Source organism: Moschus berezovskii, chromosome 10 (assembly GCF_049115385.1).
Source record: "Moschus berezovskii isolate FMDL1 chromosome 10, NW_MosBer_1.0, whole genome shotgun sequence".
NCBI classification, from domain to species: domain Eukaryota; kingdom Metazoa; phylum Chordata; class Mammalia; order Artiodactyla; family Moschidae; genus Moschus; species Moschus berezovskii.
The window spans coordinates 102,579,622-102,601,348 of NC_142469.1; the positions used below are offsets into that span (position 1 = coordinate 102,579,622).

General features: G+C 45.0%; 1 protein-coding gene across 1 annotated transcript in view; it reads left to right on the forward strand.

The window, feature by feature from the left end:
• FNDC1 (fibronectin type III domain containing 1) overlaps positions 1–21,727 on the forward strand; it is a 109,107-nt gene that overhangs the window by 57,650 nt on the left and 29,730 nt on the right. The window contains exons 8-14 of the mRNA XM_055433027.2: positions 3,092–3,279; positions 4,014–4,121; positions 7,314–7,502; positions 9,034–11,691; positions 13,527–13,627; positions 15,755–15,866; positions 16,744–17,157. Of these exons, the coding sequence (XP_055289002.2) occupies positions 3,092–3,279; positions 4,014–4,121; positions 7,314–7,502; positions 9,034–11,691; positions 13,527–13,627; positions 15,755–15,866; positions 16,744–17,157 (3,770 nt within the window). The remainder of the gene's footprint in view (positions 1–3,091; positions 3,280–4,013; positions 4,122–7,313; positions 7,503–9,033; positions 11,692–13,526; positions 13,628–15,754; positions 15,867–16,743; positions 17,158–21,727) is intronic.

Genomic DNA, 21,727 nt, shown 5'->3' on the forward strand with positions numbered 1-21,727 from the left:
TTGAACTGTGGTGCTGGAGAAGACTCTTGAGAATCCCTTGTACTGCAAGGAGATCCAACCAGTCCATTCTAAAGGAGATCAATCCTGGGTGTTCATTGGAAGGCCTGATGCTAACGCTGAAACTCCAATACTTTGGCCACCTCATGTGATGAGTTGACTCACTGGAAAAGACTCTGATGCTGGAAGGGATTTGGGGCAGGAGGAGAAGGGGACGACAGAGAATGAGATGGCTTGATGGCATCACCGACTCTATGGACATGAGTTTGAGTGAACTCCGGGAGTTGGTGATGGACAGGGAGGCGTGGCGTGCTGCGATTCATGGGGTCGCAAAGAGTTGGACACGACTGAGCGACTGAACTGAACTGAACTGAACTGAAGACACACAGCAGGCCCTCACACCTCATCTGTTCATAGTCTGATCTTGTGTCTTGGATTTTCCTAGATTCTGTTTCATTCTTTGCCCCAAGTTTTGCTTTGTCTCTTGAATGTTCTTTTCAGGCACAGAGGATGTGTGTCCATCTTAGGAAGAAGAGCCTTACCGTCTTCCTGGTGTTTGGAGATAGTGGCAGCAGGAAGGGTCTTGTGTAGAGTGGTAGGCATGTGTCTAATGTCTTGTTCAGAGTGACTCCTCTTGAAATAGTATTCAAACGCTGCATGGCTTCCCGTCCAGCTCATCTATACATATGTAACAAAATGTGCTTTATTTTGTCTTAATCCATGATGTTATGCTCTTCTGGTTTTTATGGTCATTTGCAATAGTAATGGAGGAAAAACCAGTCATGAGGTTAAAATAATTTTTGTGTTAAAAAGGCCACTGTTATTGTTCAGTCCTTAAGTCAAGTCCAACTCTTTGCAACCCCACAGACTGCAGCACACCAGGCTTCCCTGTCGATCACCATCTCCTGGAGCTTGCTCATACTCATGTCCATTGAGTCAGTGATTCCATCCAACCATCTCGTCCTCTGTCGACCCCTTCTCCCCCTGCCTGCAGTCTTTCCCAGCATCAGGGTCTTTTCTAATGAGTTGACTCTTCTCATCAGGTGGCGCTTCAGCTTCAGCATCAGTCCTTTCAATGAATATTCAGAGTTGATTTCCATTAGGATTGACGGTTTTGATTTCCTTGCTGTCCAAGGGACTCTCAGAAGTCTTCTCCAGCACCACTGTTCAAAAGCATCAATTCTTCAGCACTCAGCCTTCTTTATGGCCCAACTCTTACATCCCTACAGGACTACCAGAAAAACCATAGCTTTGACTATATAGACCTTTGTCAGCAAAGTGGCCACTGGTGAATGCCATTTCTAGTTAGTGGTAGACCAGCAGTCATAAAAATGTGCGTTAAATGACTAACACACAGCCAAGAGAAAGCACACAGCCAAGAGAAAGCCAAAGACTTGGTGGTCTAGTCATTATATATTATTTTTTTAGCCTATTTGCAACCAGGAAAAGTGAATATACTGTAGAAAATGAATGGAATATAATGCTGAGTGTATATATATATATATAAAGCATATAGATGTTATTCTACATTATATATATATATTATATTATTTGTTCTAGCTGGAGCTTCTGTCACTGTCTGCTAGTAAAAAAAGACATACGCTTCTTGTCAGAGACCTCAGAAGATGCATAGTGGTTCTCTCCCAAGCCATAGGGCCTCCCCCAGCAGGAAGTGTTCCTGATCAACATGGAATTTGATTTCCAACATCCTGATGAAAACAAAAGAAGACTTGAATTTTCTTAGTAGAACTCTTACTGCTAATTGGTGAGCTGTGTCTGCAACTGAGGGCTTCCCTGGTAGCTCAACTGGTAAAGAATCTGCCTGCAATGCGGGAGACCTGGGTTCAATCCCTGGGTTGGGAAGATCCCCCGGAGGGAAAGGCTACCCACTCCAGTATTCTGGCCTGGAGAATTCCATGGACTGTATAGTCCATGGGGTCACAAAGAGTTGGACACGACAGTCTTATCCTAACTCATGAAATATCATAATGAGTAGCACACTATTAAGGAATCAAATGGCGTCTACTGTAAGGTGGCCACAAAGAAAACTCCCGAGAAAAACGGCTCAATGGACATGAATTTGAGCAAACTCCAGGAGACAGTGAAGGACAGGGAAGCCTGGTGTCGGACACGTCTGAGCGACTGACAACAATAAATGGTGTTTGTAACTCGTAACGTCGCGTGTTGAGGGTGTCTTCTGCCTGGGACTGACGAGTGTGACTGTGTTGGGTCATTTGGTGCTCCTCTGCCTGATAAGCACACAGCAGAGCTCCTCTTACAAGCTTCTCGCTCCTGCTCCGTCTGTTGTCTGTTCTTGTTCCATCTCACGGTAATAAGTCTACTCAGAGCTGCAGGCTGCCTTTCCTTACAGAACGCATAGAAAACACGCCTGCTTTGGTACCTAGTGAGTCTTCTTGTCTTTCTTTTCTGGAGAGCCAAGGTGCTTTAGGCTGGATCTGGTTCTTACTATTGCCCATTCCACACCAGGTACACACACACACAGCACATACACACCCCTCCCACATACACACACACACCACATACACATGCACAGACAACACATACACACACACCACATACACACACACACCGTGCATACAGACACACACCATGTACACACACACCACATACACACACACCACGTACACACACACACCATGTATACACACACACTCATACACACCCCCTACACCCCACTCCCACACACCATGCACACGTACACACATACACACTGACACACACACACACACCACATACACACACACCCCTAATAAGGCACTTGCCTCATCAAAAGTGTCCCCCCTTATCCCTCCCTTTTAATCTCTGCTTGATCTTTTGAGCAATAAAATGTTTTGGTCTTGAAAACACACTAAGCTCTTGTCATTCCTGGGCTACTTTAGACACACCTCTCTGGAACTTAAGTAGATTCTTTGAACTAATAACAAAATCACAAGTTTAGAACTTTCTCTTCTTGATTTCACCACTCACCTCCCGAAGCCATCGCTTTCGGGGAAGGGAGAACATCAAGGACGCCAGTGTCTGCCTGCAGAGACCCGGTCAGCTGGGTGTGTCGCTGCTTTGCATTTTCTTACAGACAGTACACCGTGCGCTACCGGGAAAAGGGGGAGCTGGCGAGGTGGGACTACAAGCAGGCCTCTGGCAGGCGCGTGCTGGTTGAGAGCCTGATTCCAGACACCATGTATGAGTTTGCAGTCCGCATTTCCCAGGGCGAACGAGACGGCAGGTGGAGCACATCTGTCTTCCAGAGAACACCGGAGTCTGGTCTGTATTCAGAATGGCCTTTGAACTTGCAACTTGGGAATTACCTCTAAAAGGAGATTTAAAGACACTTCAGGGAGCCATAGTGATCATGGCCAGGAGAGGCATTTTTCAAAGTAGCACTACCCCTAAATCTCGTGAGAGGCTTCCTTGGGTCCATGCTTTATCCTTTACTGGCTATTTTCCTGAGCATGTTTTTCTATCATGTGGAGTGCATTAAAACCACGTGGAGCCTTCATAAATCCCCGCTGTCCGTGTGAACACCCCTGAGTAACAAACACTTGGCTCCAGAGTATTGGAGAGACTCTCCTTTCTTAAGGCTCAAGTTGTGCTTGATTCTGGGGGAGAAATTTGTTCTATACTCAAGGCTGCAATTATTATCTTTTAAATTATGTCTTTAAAAACTTTGTCCAGAAAACAACCCCAAAATTTTATCCAGAGGAAGTTGGAACTGGATTGTACTCTTCTTTGTATATTTCAGTATTCGGCAATGAGAGAAATTCTGAATTTCTAAAAACATTTCCCAATGTGTGTCTAACCTCCTTGCCCTATGAGTTGGTAAAGCTGACATAAACTGCTAAATACACAGACAGCAAGTGGAGAATTTTCTCTCATGTATAATAAAAATTAACACAGTAGCTCTGAAATGAAACATATGTATGTAGGGACCATATGTCATTTACTTTTATAACAGCCATAAGGGCCTTTTTAAACCTTGGATTCTTGTCCTTTTGTAGCTCCTACCACAGCTCCTGAAAATTTGAACGTCTGGCCAGTCAATGGCAAGCCTACAGCTGTCACTGTAGCTTGGGATGCTCTGCCTGAGACCGAGGGGAAAGTGAAAGGTAGGAACCTCACGACTGAGAGTATAAGGCACACATGGGGGTGAAATACCCAAAGAGAACTGTGTGCGTTGACTCTGATAAACACCGGTTCTAATCGCAGGCTTGGCAACTGCAAAGCAACAGGGAAGTTAACATACGGATTTGGAATGCCAACCCAGTGGACAAGGATTTCAGCAAGGTTTTCATTGTCAGTCAGATCGGGGTCATCGTGCAGATGGCTTTCCATCGCCCCCTGTATGCAGGGATTTTGATACTATTATCAAGAGGGCTGTTGTTAATTGAATGGATGTGACATCGTAACCTTTAACCAAACAAAGTGACACCTTGTTTTCCATTCTACGGATCTTTTCATTGTGCCAGTTGGGATCATGGCAGGTCAGGCTGAGCAGGAGCCCCACGGGCTCAGAAATGTCTTGAATCAGTTCAGTTCAGTTCAGTTCAGTCGCTCAGTCGTGTCCAACTCTTTGCAGCCCCATGGGCTTCCCTGTCCTTCACCATCTCCTGGAGTTTGCTCAAATTCATACCCATTGAGTCTGTGATAACATCCAACCATCTCCTCCTCAGTTGCCCCTTTCTCCTTGAAAATTAAAATGTTGTATAGATTTCCCCCCCCTATTTGTCAACATTTTGAACAATTGAATTTTGGGGGGGATGGGATTTGAAGGAAAAAAATGAAAAAAATATGAAACATGAAAAAAATATTTTTAAAACATGAAAAAAAATACTGTAGATTAAAAAAATGAAAACAGAATAAAATAGTCACAACTAGATAAATTTTAAAATAGTCTGTTGAGAACATTAAATAAAAGCACAAATAATTTCTTTTTAATGTAAAAACATTCAGAAACCTTTTGGAAATCTACTTGGAGACATTTAAAAGAGTGATATTAAGGGTTAGGCTTCCCAGGTGGCTCAGCAGTAAAGAACCTGCCTGCCAACGCAGCAGACGTGGGTTCAGTCCCTGGGTCAGGAAGATCCTCTGAAGTATGAAATGGCACCCCACTCTAGTATTCTTGCCTGGGAAATCCCATGGACAGAGGAGCCTGGCAGGCTACAGTTCATGGGGTTGCAGAGTCAGACACAACTTAGCAATTAAATGACAATTGACGGTTAGGGTTCAACTATACAAATGTACTCTAAGGGTACTTTTTATTGTAGCTTGATTTTGGAAGAAAACTTTAATATGCAAAGTTTGTGTAAGCTGAAGACAATTTAGCAAATTATCACTGATCTCCTTTGAGAATTTCTTAATTAAAGAAAATGGATGATTCTCTTTTGTATTCAACCTTAAGTTATCTTTGCTAATCTATAAGGATATCTTTTAATGAGACAGTAAAAATTACAGAAGATAGAAGAAAGTATTTTCTAAAATTCAATGCTTTCTTTCTAGGTTTTTAAAGAATATATTGTACTATTCTTGCTCATTTTTTTTTTGCAATAAATCAGAAATAAATGAAGAAACAGTTAGCCCCTTTTAATCATTCTTTTTATGACAATTTGAACATTGGCTTCTGTATTATTATCATGATGCTGAAAAGACTTCTGAAACCTGAATAAAAACATATTTTAGCTGACTACCTTTTTCAGTTATTAAAAAAAGTCAATTATTGTTCCTTGGTGACCTTATTACCATGCTACTTACTTTTTTCCTCCATTCCCACATCTGACTTTACATTTATAGCTCTTTGGCAAAAGAAACTCCCTGGTAGTCAATTAAATATTCCCAGAAGTAATAATAGCTACTGAGTTTTTATGTCCAAAAGAACTCATGTACCTCACTAACCTAAAGGTGTAGTGGTGGAATTGTAAATTCACAATTATCCTGGGGCATTTTTTACATCTGAGAAAAAGAAAATATAATAAAAGAGTATACTTTGACATGGTCAAATTTTTTCCAGATGAATTGAATCCATAAAAACAATCTGAATTACAAAATTTTATAGACAGTGGGTTTTTTAAATTGTTACTTTTGACCACCACAAATGACTAGTTTGTTCATTTTCAACAAGAAAAGAATGCTGGTTTATTTATTTTTTTTCAGACAAATGCTGAAAAGGATTTTTGGATGAAAGTTTTTTAACTAATGTACTTTTTAAAGATTAGAGCTTAGGGAAAAAGGAAAGACCATCCATGCTTCCCTAAGAAGTATGATGGTTGCATGGTTATTGTGTAATTCTTTCCTCCCCCCACCTTGGTTAGCTCCTACACATATTAACTCAGTAAGTTATAAACCTTGAGTTACTGGCAGGAAAATATTCATGACAGTTTTTAGCTGAGGATGAAAATTATGCTTCAAAACCTTGTTTTTCAGTCGCTAAGCTGTGTCCGACTCTTTGCGACCCCATGTACTGCAGCAGGCCAGGCTTCCTGGTCCTTCACTATCTCCCTGAGTTTGCTCAAACTCATGTCCAATGAGTCAATGATGACATCCAACCATGGGACTGAAGCCTTGGAATGGATGGCTTCAAAACATGACTTCCTTATGTTGCAGTATTTCTGTGTAAGTGCAGAGATATATTAGTTCCTTGGACTGAATTTGCTATGATTTTCAAAGCCCAAGGCATAATATGTTTGTAGATATAGGGAAACATCAAACATCACATAAGTCTACGTACAACTCAGCAACTTATCTTTACAGTTTTAAAAACTGAAAAATCCTTTTTCAAATAAGAACTTTCCTAATTATTACAAGAGTGAAATTATATTTCAAATATGGAATTTATCTGGCTTAATGTACACATACAAACAGCCCCTATTCATAAAATGGAACTCTTAGAGGTGTCAGCAGCTATTCAGAATCAGTTCCTAGAAGTTGTCTTTCTTTTCCCCCCGCCCCTGACTTCTTCTATTCTGGTTATATTCTGTCATGGTAAATTAGTAAATAAACACAATGAGGAAGAAGCCCAAACAGTGTAAATATTTTTGGTATGTTGTGTGAAGACTGGCCTCCTGGGGTCCATATGCTGAGTGTGCAGTAAATGGAAAATTGCCAGCTGATTGACTGGCGGCCTGATTGAGTCGCCTGTTCACCTCCTACTGTGTCTTTATGCTCCAGCTGCTGACTTGGCATGCATAGCTAGAGTATTAATTTTAGTAATGCGCATTCTAATTCATCCTGCCCGTACAGTCTGTCTGCTGGACACGGGACTGTTTTCAGTTTCCTCCTTCCAACCGTCTGCCAAATCATTTCAGAGTACATTCTTTCATACGCCCCGGCTCTCAAACCATTTGGAGCGAAGTCCCTCACCTTCCCTGGAGAGACGACATCTGCCCGGGTAGAAGGTCTGCAGCCTGGGGAACGCTATCTTTTCAAAATCCGGGCCGCCAACAGGAGAGGACTGGGGCCTCATTCCAAAGCCTTCATTGTTGCTCTACCACCAAGTAAGCATGCTGTGTTTGTGGCTCTCTTTCTCTCTCTTCATTACTCCTAACTGTGCTGTGTTATTTTAAATCATGCTCATGGGTTTAGAACTGCTCTGTTGATGAACTGCGGGGTCAAAGTGCCATTCTGATGTCTAAAATATTTTTGTGGTCCCTTCCGAAATTGGTCTCCCCAAACCCTAATATGATATTGATTGCTAATGACATTAATGATTATTATGATATTAATTACATACTATGTGATTAATGGATTCATCCGTGATTAATCGTATATCATTGTGTAATTTGGGGTTTATGATGACAGGGAAAGAACATTTTACAGGCATAATGGGACATTTTTAGTCGGCTCCATTTCAGTGAATAAATGGCACATAAAATTTTTATAGTCTGTATTCCGTGGTTTTGGAGTACAGCAGTACCCAGAAGAATTTCAGTTACCTTGTTTACCTGCTCAGTATCAAAACCCAGCAGGTCAATAAAACCCAAAACTGGAGTGGGCTGTATTTTCCTTCCTGCTTCTCTGAGTTTGCCACAGATGTCGGTAGCTCTCTTCTTCATTATATGCTGTGAGGATCCACAGTCTACTGCAGTTCTATCTTCAAAACGCTGAAATAAATGAAGTTTGCTCTCTCTGGATTCCCCAGCACTATATAAATCCTTCTGCCCTGACAGCATCCTTTTCCTGCATTCAACCCTGCTCTCCAAAAAGAGTAAATTGTAGGGTTCACATAATGTAATGCTTTGCCTATCCCAGGGGTCTTTTTATTTTAAGCTTTATTGTGGGATTACAAATGTATCCATCATTAAAGGGATTTTAAGTCATAAAAAAGCAAGTAAGGACATGTTATGAGGAATAGGGAAGTCTTTGTAATGCTTCAAAAATGACAAATGTGTAGCTCACCCCAGTCATTTGCAAATTACACACAACACATCTGCATATAACTTTAAGTACAGATCACTGAACATTCTGTGCCTGGCTTATGTGTATTTCTTGCCTACATTGTAAGGAACAGCTATAATGCATTTGTAATATCTTGACAGTTAAATTAAGAAAATCCTATATAAGATTTTGTACTTATGAACTCAATGGATTACTTTAAAGCACTCATTTCAGAATTCCTTCAAATAAGCTGTGGCATAGCCCGATTCAATTTATAGAAACTCAGCACACATATCCTCTAGGACTATATTGCTTAAAGCAAAATAGAACTTTAAAAGTTATCGGGGCTTCCCTCGTGACTCAGACTGTAAAGAATCTTCCTGCAGTGTGGGAGACCTGGGTTCGATCCCTAGGTTGGGAAGATCCCCTGGAAAAGGGCATGGCAATATAAGGACTATATTGCTTAAAGCAAACGAGAACTTTAAAGGAGATTGCTATAGTTGAGAAAATAAGTGTCCAGTGTCTAAAGGAGGAGAAGTTATCAGTTTTATTACTAGTGTTCGGCACCTCCATACTGCCATCTTAATCATTTTTCATCACACATCTTTCAGATTGCTTCTTTGACAGCAAATTCTTTAAAATCTGTTACAGCCCCTACCAGTGAGTCTGACGTTCAACAGAAAACAGACACGGAAGATCAGCACAAACCTGAAAAGTCTGAGCCTTCCTCATCTCCTAAAGCGCCAGCTCCCTCAGAGCATACTCACTTGCCTGTTTCTCCCCAAGGGAGAAATGTCAAGAGCCCGCTTCTCGACTTGAAGAACAAAATATTGGCTAACGGTGGACTGCTCAGAAAAGCCCAGCTTCCCCCCAGGAAGAATGGAGGTTCGAGGCTTCAGTCCACAGAAATCACGGAAGAAGAGGAGCCAGATTCCCGCGGGGACGCACCAACCTCTCCCCCGGAGATCCAAGGCCAGAAGTCCCAGCAGAGGCCACCAAGTAGACCTGTCCACCCGGTCGTAGCTGCTGGGAGGACTCCAGTGAGAGCCCGCATGCCCGTGCTGCCGCAAAAGGAAGGCGTGGACCAGCGCGGCTCCTTGCCCACCTCCCACCCTCGTCCGGGGGCGCCCCCCTCCGCATCTGCATCTTCTTCTGCCTCCCGTCCACACCCCGAGAGCAGCGCTCACCGCCTTCCTGGGGGACCCTCCACCAGCCGGCCTTCCAGCTCTACTGACAATGACTCAGTGGGTCTAGAGGAGGAGGAAACCACCGCGAGCTCCCCGCACCCCAAGGACGCCCTGTCGGAACACCTGCCCGGCAAGAGCGCAGCGCACGCTCGGCCGGCCCTGTCGTCCGGCCGCCACCCTGCCTGGAGCGCCCTGCGCGACCGAAGCGCGGCCCACCATGGCACGAGACCAGCCCTGCCCGCCCGGAGGGCACACCACTCCGAGGATAGGGAGGAAGGTTCCAGGGCCTCAGCCCCACCCTCGAGACTTTCTCCATCTCCTGGGGGCTCATCTCGGCTCCTGATCGCCAAACCGCAGCCCGGGTCTCCACTCTCCCGGGGCTGGAAGGATGGTCAGGACGCGCTGGCCGCCAGGTCCAACGCGCTGTCAGCGTCCACCCGGCCGTCCTCGGCCTCCTCGCGTCCCTCCTCGAGGACACAGGCCTCTGAGGGAGCAGGTGACTCCGATGGCGGTGGTGACAGTGATGCGGAAGAGGGAGGGAGGCCGGCTGCAGCCACCGCCCCAACATTTAGGGCCCGGCTGCCCGCGGGCCCGCGGGTCTCTGGACACTTCAGTTCGCTCAGAAACAGGCCCTTCGCTGCCCACGGCAGATATCCACACAGGTTTGGCAATGGCCGGGGACCCCGGTTGCACCCCTTCAGCTCCCCTCCGTCCACCGCGTCCCCCCAGGTTCACCCGAGGGTGGATTCTCACCCAGCTTCTGACCATCGGCGCGGCCCCGAAGGCCAAGAAGACAGCGAAGAGGAGGCTGAAGACGAGAAGCCACTTCCTGCCACCGTGGTGAACGATCTTGTGTCTTCCTCCTCCAGGCAGCCTGCCTCCCGGGGCGCCGACCATCTGAGAAGAGGCCCCCAGAGAGGGGCGAGCCTGCAGCGGAAGGAGCCCCTGCCGGAGAACCCCAAATCCACGGGCGCTTGGGCTGGGGTGCCCCCTCAGGCCAAACCCCCGTCCCCTACGGCTCAGGATACGCAGCAGAGCACAGACGCGGGTGCAGAGGGCGGGACTCCTAAAACGCAGCTGGGTGGCCGGCCGCCTGCGCCACGGTCCCCGCACCACCCGGGGCCCACGGGGCCCAAAAGGATGGGTGCCGGGTCCGCTGTTCCGGAAAAGCCGCCCTCCTCGGCCGTCCCGGCTTCCCAACCACAGCCCCACGGCCCACAGAGCAAGGAAGTGGGGCGTCCTCCTTCCAGACCCCAGCCTGCGTTCCCCTCCGAGGCCGGCCGTCCGCACCCCACGTCGCAGGAGAGCGCCTCCTTCTCAGACTCTTACTCGTCCAGAGGCGGACAGTCCTCCCGCGCGGCGTCTCCCCAGAATCTGGACGACGACAGTGCAGAAGCGGGGACTGGGGGTGCCCGGGCGCCCGCGTACTCGGCCGGTGCCAAGGAGGCCACCCCGTCCCTTCCCAAGCACCGCCAGGTGGACGCTCAGGCAGGAAGCGCGGGCGATGGTCACCTGCGCAGGCCCGGCAGCCTGCACCCACATGCCCGCACCAGGGGCCCGGGCAGAGCAGGCCCCCAGTGGGCGGGGAGGAAGGACGGGGCGTCCCAGGCCTCGCCAGCCAAAAGGGAGCCCCTGCCGTCCAAATCGCAGCAGTCGGTGTCAGCCGAGGAGGAGGATGAAGACGTGATGTTCTTTAAGGGAGGAAAGGACAAGGACCCGCAGTCTTCCTCTGCTCCGAAGTGGCCCTCCTCCTTCAGCCCCAGGGGCGGCAAACACGTGGACGGGACCCTCGCTAAGGGGGAGACGGAGCCAGCCATCGTGCTGGCGCCCCCCAGGGCGGGCTCTCCGCAGGACGAGAACGCCACCCCGGTGAAGCGGCCTCTTTCTCCACCTCCGGGCAGCTCCCCGAGAGCCTCGCACCACCCGCCCAGACAGCCCGCTCGCAGCCCCGCCGCCACCCCGAGCCCCACGGTGGGCACCCCCGCGCCGCCGCGGTTCACCACGCGCGCGCCTGCCCCGTCCACCCCCACCACCCCGATGCTCTCCTTGCGCCAGCGGATGATGAACTCCAGGTTCCGGAACCCGTTCTCACGCGCGCCGGTGAGACCCCCTTCGAGACCAGGTGAGTTGTTTTTACCTGAACATTGTCTTGACGGTTCTCAGCAGGGTTCATAGCAATTCCCGAGAATCTTTTCTCTTACGGAGGATCTGCTCTGTCTCAGCCTTGGGTTAGGAGCTTTGAGATGTAAATACGATCTCATCCTGGTAACCATCTCCTGGATTTGCATTGCTTCTCCGGGTCTTCAGATGAAGCCCGGGTTTAGGGGTCTGAGTGGCTTGCTGGAGGTCAGACAGCTAGGAGGTGGCTGAGCGGCTGTTCCAATCCCAGCACCGACTCCACAACCCTCTGGTAGGTGTGTGTTTGTGTGCTCAGTCCTGTCTGACTCTTTGCTGCTTGGTGGACTGTAGCCCACCAGGCTCCTCTGTCCATGGGATTCTCCAGGCAAGAATCCTGGAGTGGGGTGACAATGCTATCCCATCGCGCTTCTTTGAGTTCCTTAAGCTCTAAATCTGTGAATGTGTATCACAGCTATGATGCCATACTCAGGTTCCTATGTTTTAGGTTGTTCTTGTGCCAGGGGGTATTAGGGAATCCACAGGAAGGATTAGTTCCTGTGGAGGCTGGAACTTGTTCTGGTTATTCTGCATATAAACCTCTCAGCTGAAAACATCTTGGGACAAACTCAAATCATCCTCGGTGAGGATTGCTCAGATGTTGCAATCAGTGAACGTTGTTTAAAACCTCCAGAAAAGACTGAAGGATGATGGTCGCCCAGAGGAGTAACATGCTGATGTGTGACTTAGGTTTTGGACAGAATATAGACAGCTGTGAGCTGGAGTCTATGTGGACCTCAGAGCAGGAGCTAAGGTATTTACCTGAAATCTGCATTCGGTCAAGTGGTGCTTTGCATTCCCCTTGCATGGATTCGGGATTAATAGAACATTCTTGATTAAATGTATTAATAGTTGTTAATCCATGCAATATACTCTTAATTTAGCTCAATGTAAAGCCCTAGTATAAAGCCCTAGAACATTGTCTTGACCTCCATGAGGAGGTCAGTTTTCCATTAAAACGGACTGTTTATGCAAACCTAACACCCCAATAATAGATGTGAAAGTCACATTCCCTTGTACATAGTAAAAAAGTCAATAAATTCTTATTTTTCATTAACTATTTGAGCGAGGAAAATGTCTCTGACCTGCAAATAGCTGTCGGGAAGTCCAGGCACTTTATCCAGTGGGCCAAACTGGAGCAGATGCTTCCAGCGGAGGCCTCACCCAAGCTGCAGGTGATCAGAAAGGGCAGGAGGTGAAGAGAGAGGGCAGGTGCAAGGAACAGTCGGATAGCAACTAAAGGGCCTGCTACCTCCTCTCTGAGCAAATCCTTCTGCTGCCCCACTGAAGTCAGCAAGCTTTGAGTCAGGACTGTGTGTTTATACTCGGTGATGGATGATCTGGACCCAAGTCAGCGAGAGACAGTGGTTGTGTTTAGTATAATCCACAGAGGAGAGCAGCACGGTGTCTCATAGATGTCAGAGTTTTCCCTGTCCTTCCAACTCTCCCTCCCTCCACCTTCCAGCTGGCTAAAATAAAGCTACGACTACTACGGTCTTAAACTTTACCTGGAAATTTTCCTTAGGCCAAACACTCTCATTCCCCCAATATTGTAGAAAACTGTCACTGTACCATGCTCTTCACGGACATTCTTGCTTGTCATGTAGAAGTCACAGTTTCAGTCTATCTTCAGCTAATATATTTGAGCTATTGGTTCAAAATTCTGTTTAGTGTTTCTGTTTGAAATGATATGTTACTACTTACAGGGTGGTATGAAGCCAACTTTTCAGGAGTGTTGAATTTACCAGGTTCTGTATTTTTTGTTTGTTTGGGAACTTGTAGGTTATAATGGAAGACCCAATGGAGAAGGGAGAGAGCTTGCTGGTAGTAATGGAAAGCCAAGTGGACAAAGAATGATCAATGGCCCTCAAGGAACAAAGTGGGTAGGGTAAACTTCTTTACACATACCAGCTGTTTTCATGCTGTTGGGAAGAGAGAAATGGTGGGCATTGTGTAATAAACAATGAAGCAGTCTTTTGTTCTCTAGTTTTAACCACTTGTATGTCAGTATACTTATACTGTATTTTTTCTTCCAGTGCTCAGAAAAGTCTTTGATTGTCCTGAGAACTACTTTGCTTTCTTTTCATAGCTAATTAGGTCAGGCATGGGCATTTGTTTGACTCATTTGACTCATTGGAAAAGACCCTGATGCTGGGAAAGGTTGAAGGCGGGAGGAGAAGGGGACAACAGAGGATGAGATGGATGGATGGCATCACCGACTCAGTGGACATGAGTTGAGTAAACTCCGGGAGCTGGTGATGAACAGGGAGGCCTGGTGTGCTGCAGTCCATGGGGTCGCAAAGAGTCAGAGATGACTGAGCGACTGAACTGATACTGATGGGCAGTTCCCATTCTTCTTGACTGGTTAAGGAGGTCACATAAATGGTTAGGCCAACCAGTCAGACAGAACCTGAGGCACAGCCTCTCCAATGAATTTCTGTTTTCCCACTCCTGTTGGCTTTATTTTAGTTTGTCTTTATGGTTCGATTAAACAGAACATATTTTCTGTAAATTATCTCAAATCCTTTGTAAAAGGAAGCAGGATAAAAACAACTGAACCAAAACAAAAATATCCAAATCAAATAGGCAGTTTTTATCAGATCACCTTTTAAATCTTCCAACAATTCTTGTTTGACTGAAATAAAAAATAAGTATTAGTTCTTTATGTATGTTTAAGCTAAATGACTTTAACTTCCTGAGGTTAAGGTAAATGTTTAGGAGTTTTTGTTTGGTTGAGGGTGATGGACAGAACACTTAGAATGTTCAGAGATTTAAAATATCTTTTCAAAGAATCAAAAAAATTATTCATAGTAGAATTCCCAGTCAAAATTTCTCATTTATAGCAGTAAGATTTAGGAAAGCATATTGATGAACTTCAAAGAATTTTTAGTCACAGGTGGCCTCAAGATACATTTTATCATTTCTCAAAGGAACAAAAATTTATAGAAGGAAGAATACATATGAAAGCGAAGTGTCATTGTAAAGAATTTTGAATTGAAACTGTATGGAGTAGATTTCAAAAGTAGGGTTTATTTATATGTTTTATTATAATTACTGAGATAGTACCCAACAAGTGGCCTGCTTGCAGGGGTTCCTCCAGTGACTCGGTTGTTCAGAGTCATGGTTTTCAAACACTGATGGGCATCAGAATCCCTGGGGTCTTGTCTATATGGTTTGGTTTGGGCCAGGTAATTCTCATATCTGACAAGTTTCCAGGTGAGGTTGGGGAAGCTGGCCCAGGACCATATTCTGAGAATCATCAGTGTGGCACATGAGTTGTTTCTTAACAGATATAATACCTTTTGTCGAAGTTGTATAATTTCTTAGAACATGAAATTTTTTTCATGTGTGCTATATTAGGCTAATTATAAATTAAACTGGTTTTGATGTAACAACTTTGATTTTTAACACACAGCAAAATGGAAACCTGTCGTGTTCATGGCAAGAAATTAAAACAATTCAGAAATGTATAAAAAGATAATAAGCATCCCAAACCACTTCTCAGAAATAACCACTATTAACAGTTTGGAATTTATCTGTCCAGAATTTTCTCTCTACACTTTTAAGCTTATATATACAAGTGAATATACTTCATTTTGCAAAATAATCAGTCCTTTAATCTAAGTCTGCATCAGGATATCTCATGATAAATTCAGAATTTCCAAATCCTTTTCACTGGCTTCACAGTATTTCACTGTATGGATGGGCCATGATATATTTAATCTTTTTCCTCCATTGATAAACACCTAGGTGGTTTCCTGCTTTTGACATACAACATACTCAATGGTAAATGTATTTTGAACATCTTTTGAATATTTGAGAAAATGTGAAACAATTGTTATATGGATAAACAATTATGAAATATGACTGTTTTGTACTTCATTCCTATTATACCTTATGAATGATGCTGTCAGAAATAATGTTTCCTATTTGCCTGCATTCATGTAGTTGGATTAATGTGAATGTTTTGAAATGTTCAATATGTCCTTTAACCTGTGTCATGGATTTAGGTCGTGGACCTTGATCGTGGGTTAGTATTGAACGCAGAAGGAAGGTACCTACAAGATTCACAAGGAAATCCTCTCCGGATTAAACTAGGAGGAGATGGTCGAACCATTGTGGGTAAGTGAGAATGGTCCTCATGGAACAAAAGTGCCCTGAGTCATCTGAGGCGTAACAACTTCTCTCTTCCTCCTTCTCCTCCTCATTTTTAATGGGGGCCCTTGGTCCAGTTACATTAACCTTGCGGAGAGGAGGTGCCTCGGAAGGGGTGGAGCTTAGCTTCTTCCCTGATCCAACTGTCTTCCTACAGACTCCACCCTGTAGAGGAGGTGGCTCTTGACTTCATTCTTGGGATTGGGTAGTCCAGAGCAAACTTCAGCAACACCACTTCTAAAGCCAAACCCTGCCTGCTGCCTGTTTTTGTATAGCCTGTGAGCTATACAGATTGCCAAAAAAATCACAGAATAATATCTGTGACGTGAGTATTATATTACATTCATAGTTCACTCTCCACACATGAAGTTTTCTTGGATCACAGGAACACGCCTTTCTTGGTTTCCTGTCTGTGTTTTTTGCTCTGCAGTGGCAGAGTTTGATAGTGGCAACACAAAGCTTAACATATTTACTCTCTGGCTCTTTGCAGAATAACTTTGCTACCACTGGTCCAAAGTAACACTGAAGTCCGTAGTGGTAGGAGTAAGGACGGGGAAAGAATCACTTTCCTTCCTAGAGACTTAGGGTTGTTGCAGGTAATGGGGCGTAACAATGAGGTATTTATATACTTTTTATAAGCTAGTACAGAGTAATGGACAATATAAAAAGCCCAGAAGTTTCTGGATAGCAGCAGGTACTATGACTTCCTCTGGTATCCTTTTCATTATTTCTTTGCCTTTTATCGATTATAGAATATAAGACATTGAGAAGATACTTTCCACTTGCTTTTTCTTCCCCGGATTGTTTCACCTGGCTGCATGGCTATTATTTGCTTTTGTTTCAGATCTGGGAGGGACTCCCGTGGTGAGCCCCGATGGCTTCCCGCTCTTTGGACAGGGGCGCCATGCCAAACCCTTGGCCAGTGCCCAGGATAAGCCCATTTTGAGTCTTGGAGGCAAGCCCCTGGTGGGCTTGGAGGTCATCAAAACAACCACCCGTGCCCCCATCACAACCACGAGACCCACCACCACGACCCGTCGGCCCACCACGACCCGTCGGCCCACCACGACCCCTCGGCCAACCACCACCACCACTCGCCCGACGACCACCCGAACCACGACCCAGAGAACCACCACCACCACCCCGGAGCCCACGAGCCCCATCCCCACCTGTCCCCCTGGGACCCTGGAACGGCACGACGAGGATGGCAACCTCATAGTGGGCTCACGTGGGGCCCCAGAGTGCTACCCTGAGGAAGGTAACTTCGTTCTGTTGATAACTCGCATGGTAGCGTGGCATTTCAGAGGGGGGTCACAGAGCCTGCCAGGGGCAGCGAGAGAGGTGCACAACTTCAGATCTAAGTGCGCTTCCTCTGTTTTATCTGGCAACCCTTGTCCCCACCCGAGTCAAAAATTTGTCTGAAACATGAGACATTGTTAGTTTGAAGCAGTGTTTCCCGAAGTGTTTTCCACTGGATATTTGTAGATTGTGTGTGCCTGCCAAGTTGCTTCAGTTATGTCCGACTCTGCAACCGTATGGTCTGTAGCCCGCCAGGCTCCTCTGTCCATGGGATTCCCTGGGCAAGAATACTGGAGTGGGTTGCCATTTCCATTAGTAGATTAGTACTTGTTATAATTTAGAAAAAAGGTTCTGTGATTAGCTATGTGATTCAGACAAAGTTAAAGGAATTTCTGACTGTTGGACTCTCACCACTGAATAGTCTCATTGTGAATTCCAAGAATAGTATTTCCCAAGCATGTTTGAACAGCAATCCTTGAGATGGTGAAGAATCTCCCTGCAGTGCAGGAGACCTGGGTTTGATCCCTGGGTCAGGAAGATCCCCTAGAGAAGGAAATGGCAACCTACTCCAGTATTCTTGCCTGGAGAATTCCATGGACAGAGGAGCCTGGTGGGCTACAGTCCGTGGGATTGCAGAGTCAGACATAACTGAACGACTAACACTTTCACTTCTTTCCCTTTGAAAAATGCTTATGCTTACGTGATTTGGCTCTCATGGGAGCGGGGCTGTCCACTGGCTAAGACTGAGCCCTTTCCTGATCTGGGACACCCAGTCCCAGCTATCCTGTGCCCCTGCTGTGTCTTCTTACTGAGAATCCCCCCATTGCGCCCCTAAAGAATGGAACCTGGGGAGCACTTTGGGCCAAGTCGCGGTGGAGCCGAGATGCTATCATCTTCTCTGCTTGTCCCTGTTTGAGCTGCTTGGGGGGGAGGTCATCTGTATTTGCCTCAGGCTCCAGAAGACAAATTCATCTCCTTTCCCTCAGGTTGAAATGAATTGCCATGCAGGCTGTAAAGCTTCTGTCTTTTTAAGCTAATGCAGAGTGAAGACCCTTCATTTCAGGAATCACACCCATGCCCTGAGTTCGTAGCACACCATCGTGCAGTCTGAACATGATTGCTGTCTCCAAATTGAGAATTCTGTTTGAAGTTAGCATTTCCATGAAAAAGTTCCAAATGAACAGGAACATCTGATGTATCTGAAAAACTCACAGCAAAGAACAGGAACATATGAAGAAGAGGACAATCGGGAAGAAAATTCTCACACCACCAATTAAAAGTGAGTACAAATTTGAATTTACCTTCGGGTTTCTGGTATGAAAGTATCTTGTACTTTCCTTGACTTCTTCAGCATACACTGGTGTGGCTATTATTTAATTGAAGTATGATTAGAACAGATATTTCTTTACTAATAGGTTATAAATGGAAGAGTGGCTGTTTGGATTTGGTTCTAATTACTACTACTATTATTATTAATATTTTACATTTTCTTTTCGCTTTTATGTAGGTCTTTTCATTTCTTTTCATGTTCTTTTCATTTACTTTGTAATTTTGGACTTTTAGTTGCCATGAAAGTCAGATTCTTGATATTTTTGTTTCTTTTCTTTGCAAATCTTGATAGAGAGGTATATTTTTTACTTTACTTCTGTGCGTTTGTCTGATAGCCTAGCCTAAGCCAAATTAGTGTCTAAGGGTTAGTAATAGTTTACCTCTAGACAGCATTTTGAAAATAAGGACAAAGTCTTGGAAAAAGCTAAATTTTGGGAGAGCAATATATCTTAATTGTATGTCTATAATTTATTATTTAAAAATACTTCACTACGGCTTACCTTCCTTTTTCATTTCTGCTGCTCCACTAACAATTTCATTAAGTATTTTCTTCCTAATATTATTTCTAACCATAGTTGTTTCTGTTTATGAAAAACATCTTTAACAATAGCTTTCTTGACATAAAAATCACATGCCATAAAGTTCACCCTTTTAAAGTTTTAAAGAGTTTAGCATATTCATAGAGTTGTGCAATTCTCACCGTTATCAAGTCCCAGAATATTTTCATCACCCCCTGAACAAACCTTATACTCATTAGTAGTTGCGTCCCATTCCTGCTCCTCCCAGCTCCAGGAACCATTTGTCTCCTTTCTCTCTATTTGGCTGTTCTGGACATTGTGTGTAAATGGAATCCCGTGTGTAAATGGAATCCCGTGTGTAAATGGAATCCCATGTGAAATGTGTCCTTTTGTGTCTGGCTTCTTTCACTTAGCTTAATTTGTTTTCAAGTTATCTGTACGTCTTTCCTTTTCCTTTTACTGCTGACTAATACTCCATTGTATGGAAAGACCACCTTTTATCCATTTATCAGTTGATGGACATCTGGGTTGTTTCTACCTTGTGTCTGTTATGAATAATGCTGCTGTGAACATTTGTGTACATGTTGTTTTCTTTGGAATATCTGTTTTTAATTCTCTTGTGTAGAGTTGTTTTGTTGGTTGGTAACTCTTTGTTTAACTTTTTTCCCTACTACCTTTTTAAAATTTTAGTGGGAGGATCAGTTCAGTTCAGTTCAGTCGCTCAGTCGTGTCTGACTCTCTGCGACCCCATGAATCACAGCACGCCAGGCCTCCCTGTCCATCACCAACTCCCGGAGTTCACTCAAACTCATGTCCATTGAGTCGGTGATGCCATCCAGCCATCTCATTCTCTGTCGTCCCCTTCTCCTCCTGCCCCCAATCCTTCCCAGCATCAGAGTCTTTTCCAGTGAGTCAATTCTTCACATGAGGTGGCCAAAGTATTGCAGTTTCAGCTTTAGCGTCAGACCTTCCAATGAACACCCAGGATTGATCTCCTTTAGAATGGACTAGTTATTGCTTTACAATGTTGTTTTGCTTTCTGCCATACAACAGTGTGAATCGTACGAACGTCTTCTCCCTTTTGAACCTTCCCCCTGGCTTCCCACCCTATCCTGCCTCGCTGGGCTATCACAGAACACCAAGTTGAGCTCCCTGTGTAATGCAGCAGCTTCCCACTGGCTATCTGTCTTACATAAGATAATGTGTATGTTTCCATGCTACTCTCTCAATTCATCCCACCCTCTCCTTCCCCTGCTGTGTCCGTAAGTCTGTCCTCTATGTCTGTGTCTCTGTTGCTGTCCTGCACATAGGTTCATCAGTACCATTTTTCTAGATTTCATATATATGTGTTAATATACGATATTTGCTTTATGTTTAACTCTTTGAGGAAGCACCAAACTGTTGTCCATAGCAGCTGCACTGTTTTCACTCCCCGCCAGAAATGTATGAGGCATCCAGTTTCTCTCCATCTTCACCAGCACTTGTTATTATCTGTTTTTTTCATTCTAGCCATCATAGCTTGGATTCCTTGCACTACACTATTTTATAGGAGGGACTTGAGCATCCGTGGATTTTGGTATTAGCAGGGGTTTCTGGGCCAATTCGCAGGGGCTTCTGGGCCAATTCTCCGTGTACACCGAGGGACAGCTGTAGTTCGGTCTACAATGTGCACTCACAGGTGCTGGGGTTCCATGTGTACACACATGTGCTTTTTACCAAACGCATTTTGGCCATGGCACTTTGCAGCCTAGTCACCTGAAATTGTTGTAAGGAAGCTGACTTAGACGCTCTGCTGTGATCACTGTGAGAATACCTGCCTTTCTGAGACTCCTCTTCTCAGCCCCCATCTAGCCAAGAGTTTGTTGTTACCTTCCGTTGGCAAAATCCTAACATTTTGTTTTTAGCCCTCCAATTTTTTTTTGAACTTTTAGTTTATATTAGAGTACAGCCAGTTAATAATGTTGTGGTAATTTCAGGCGATCAGCAAAGGGACTCAGCCACACATGTACATGTATCCATACTGCCCCCAAACCCGCTCCCATGCAGGCTGGCACATAACGTTGAGCAGAGTTCCATGTGCTGTACATAAGTCCTTGCTGGTTATCCATTGTATTAATAACTATAGCAGTGTGTACATGACCATCCCAAACTCCCTGACTATCCCTTCCCTTGCCGCCCCGCCACCCCTGGCAACCGTGAGTTCATTTTCCTTTGAATCATTTGTAAGTTCGTCTGTATCATTTCTTTTTAGATCCAACATATAAGGGATGTCATACAGTGCTTCTCCTTCTCTATCTGGCTCACTTCACTGGGTGTGACAGTCTCCAGGTCTGTTATGTCATACAGTGCTTCTCCTTCTCTATCTGGCTCACTTCACTGGGTGTGACACTCCCCAGGTCTGTTATGTCATACAGTGCTTCTCCTTCTCTATCTGGCTCACTTCACTGGGTGTGACAGTCTCCAGGTCTGTTGTGTCATACAGTGCTTCTCCTTCTCTATCTGGCTCACTTCACTGGGTGTGACACTCCCCAGGTCTGTTGGTGTTGCTGCAAACTGCAGGATTTCATTCTTTTTAAAGCCTAAGTAATATTCTTATATATGTATATGTACCACATCTTTTTAATCTATTCCTCTGTTGATGAACTTTTAGGCTTCTAGCCCTCCAAGTTTAAAAATCATCTT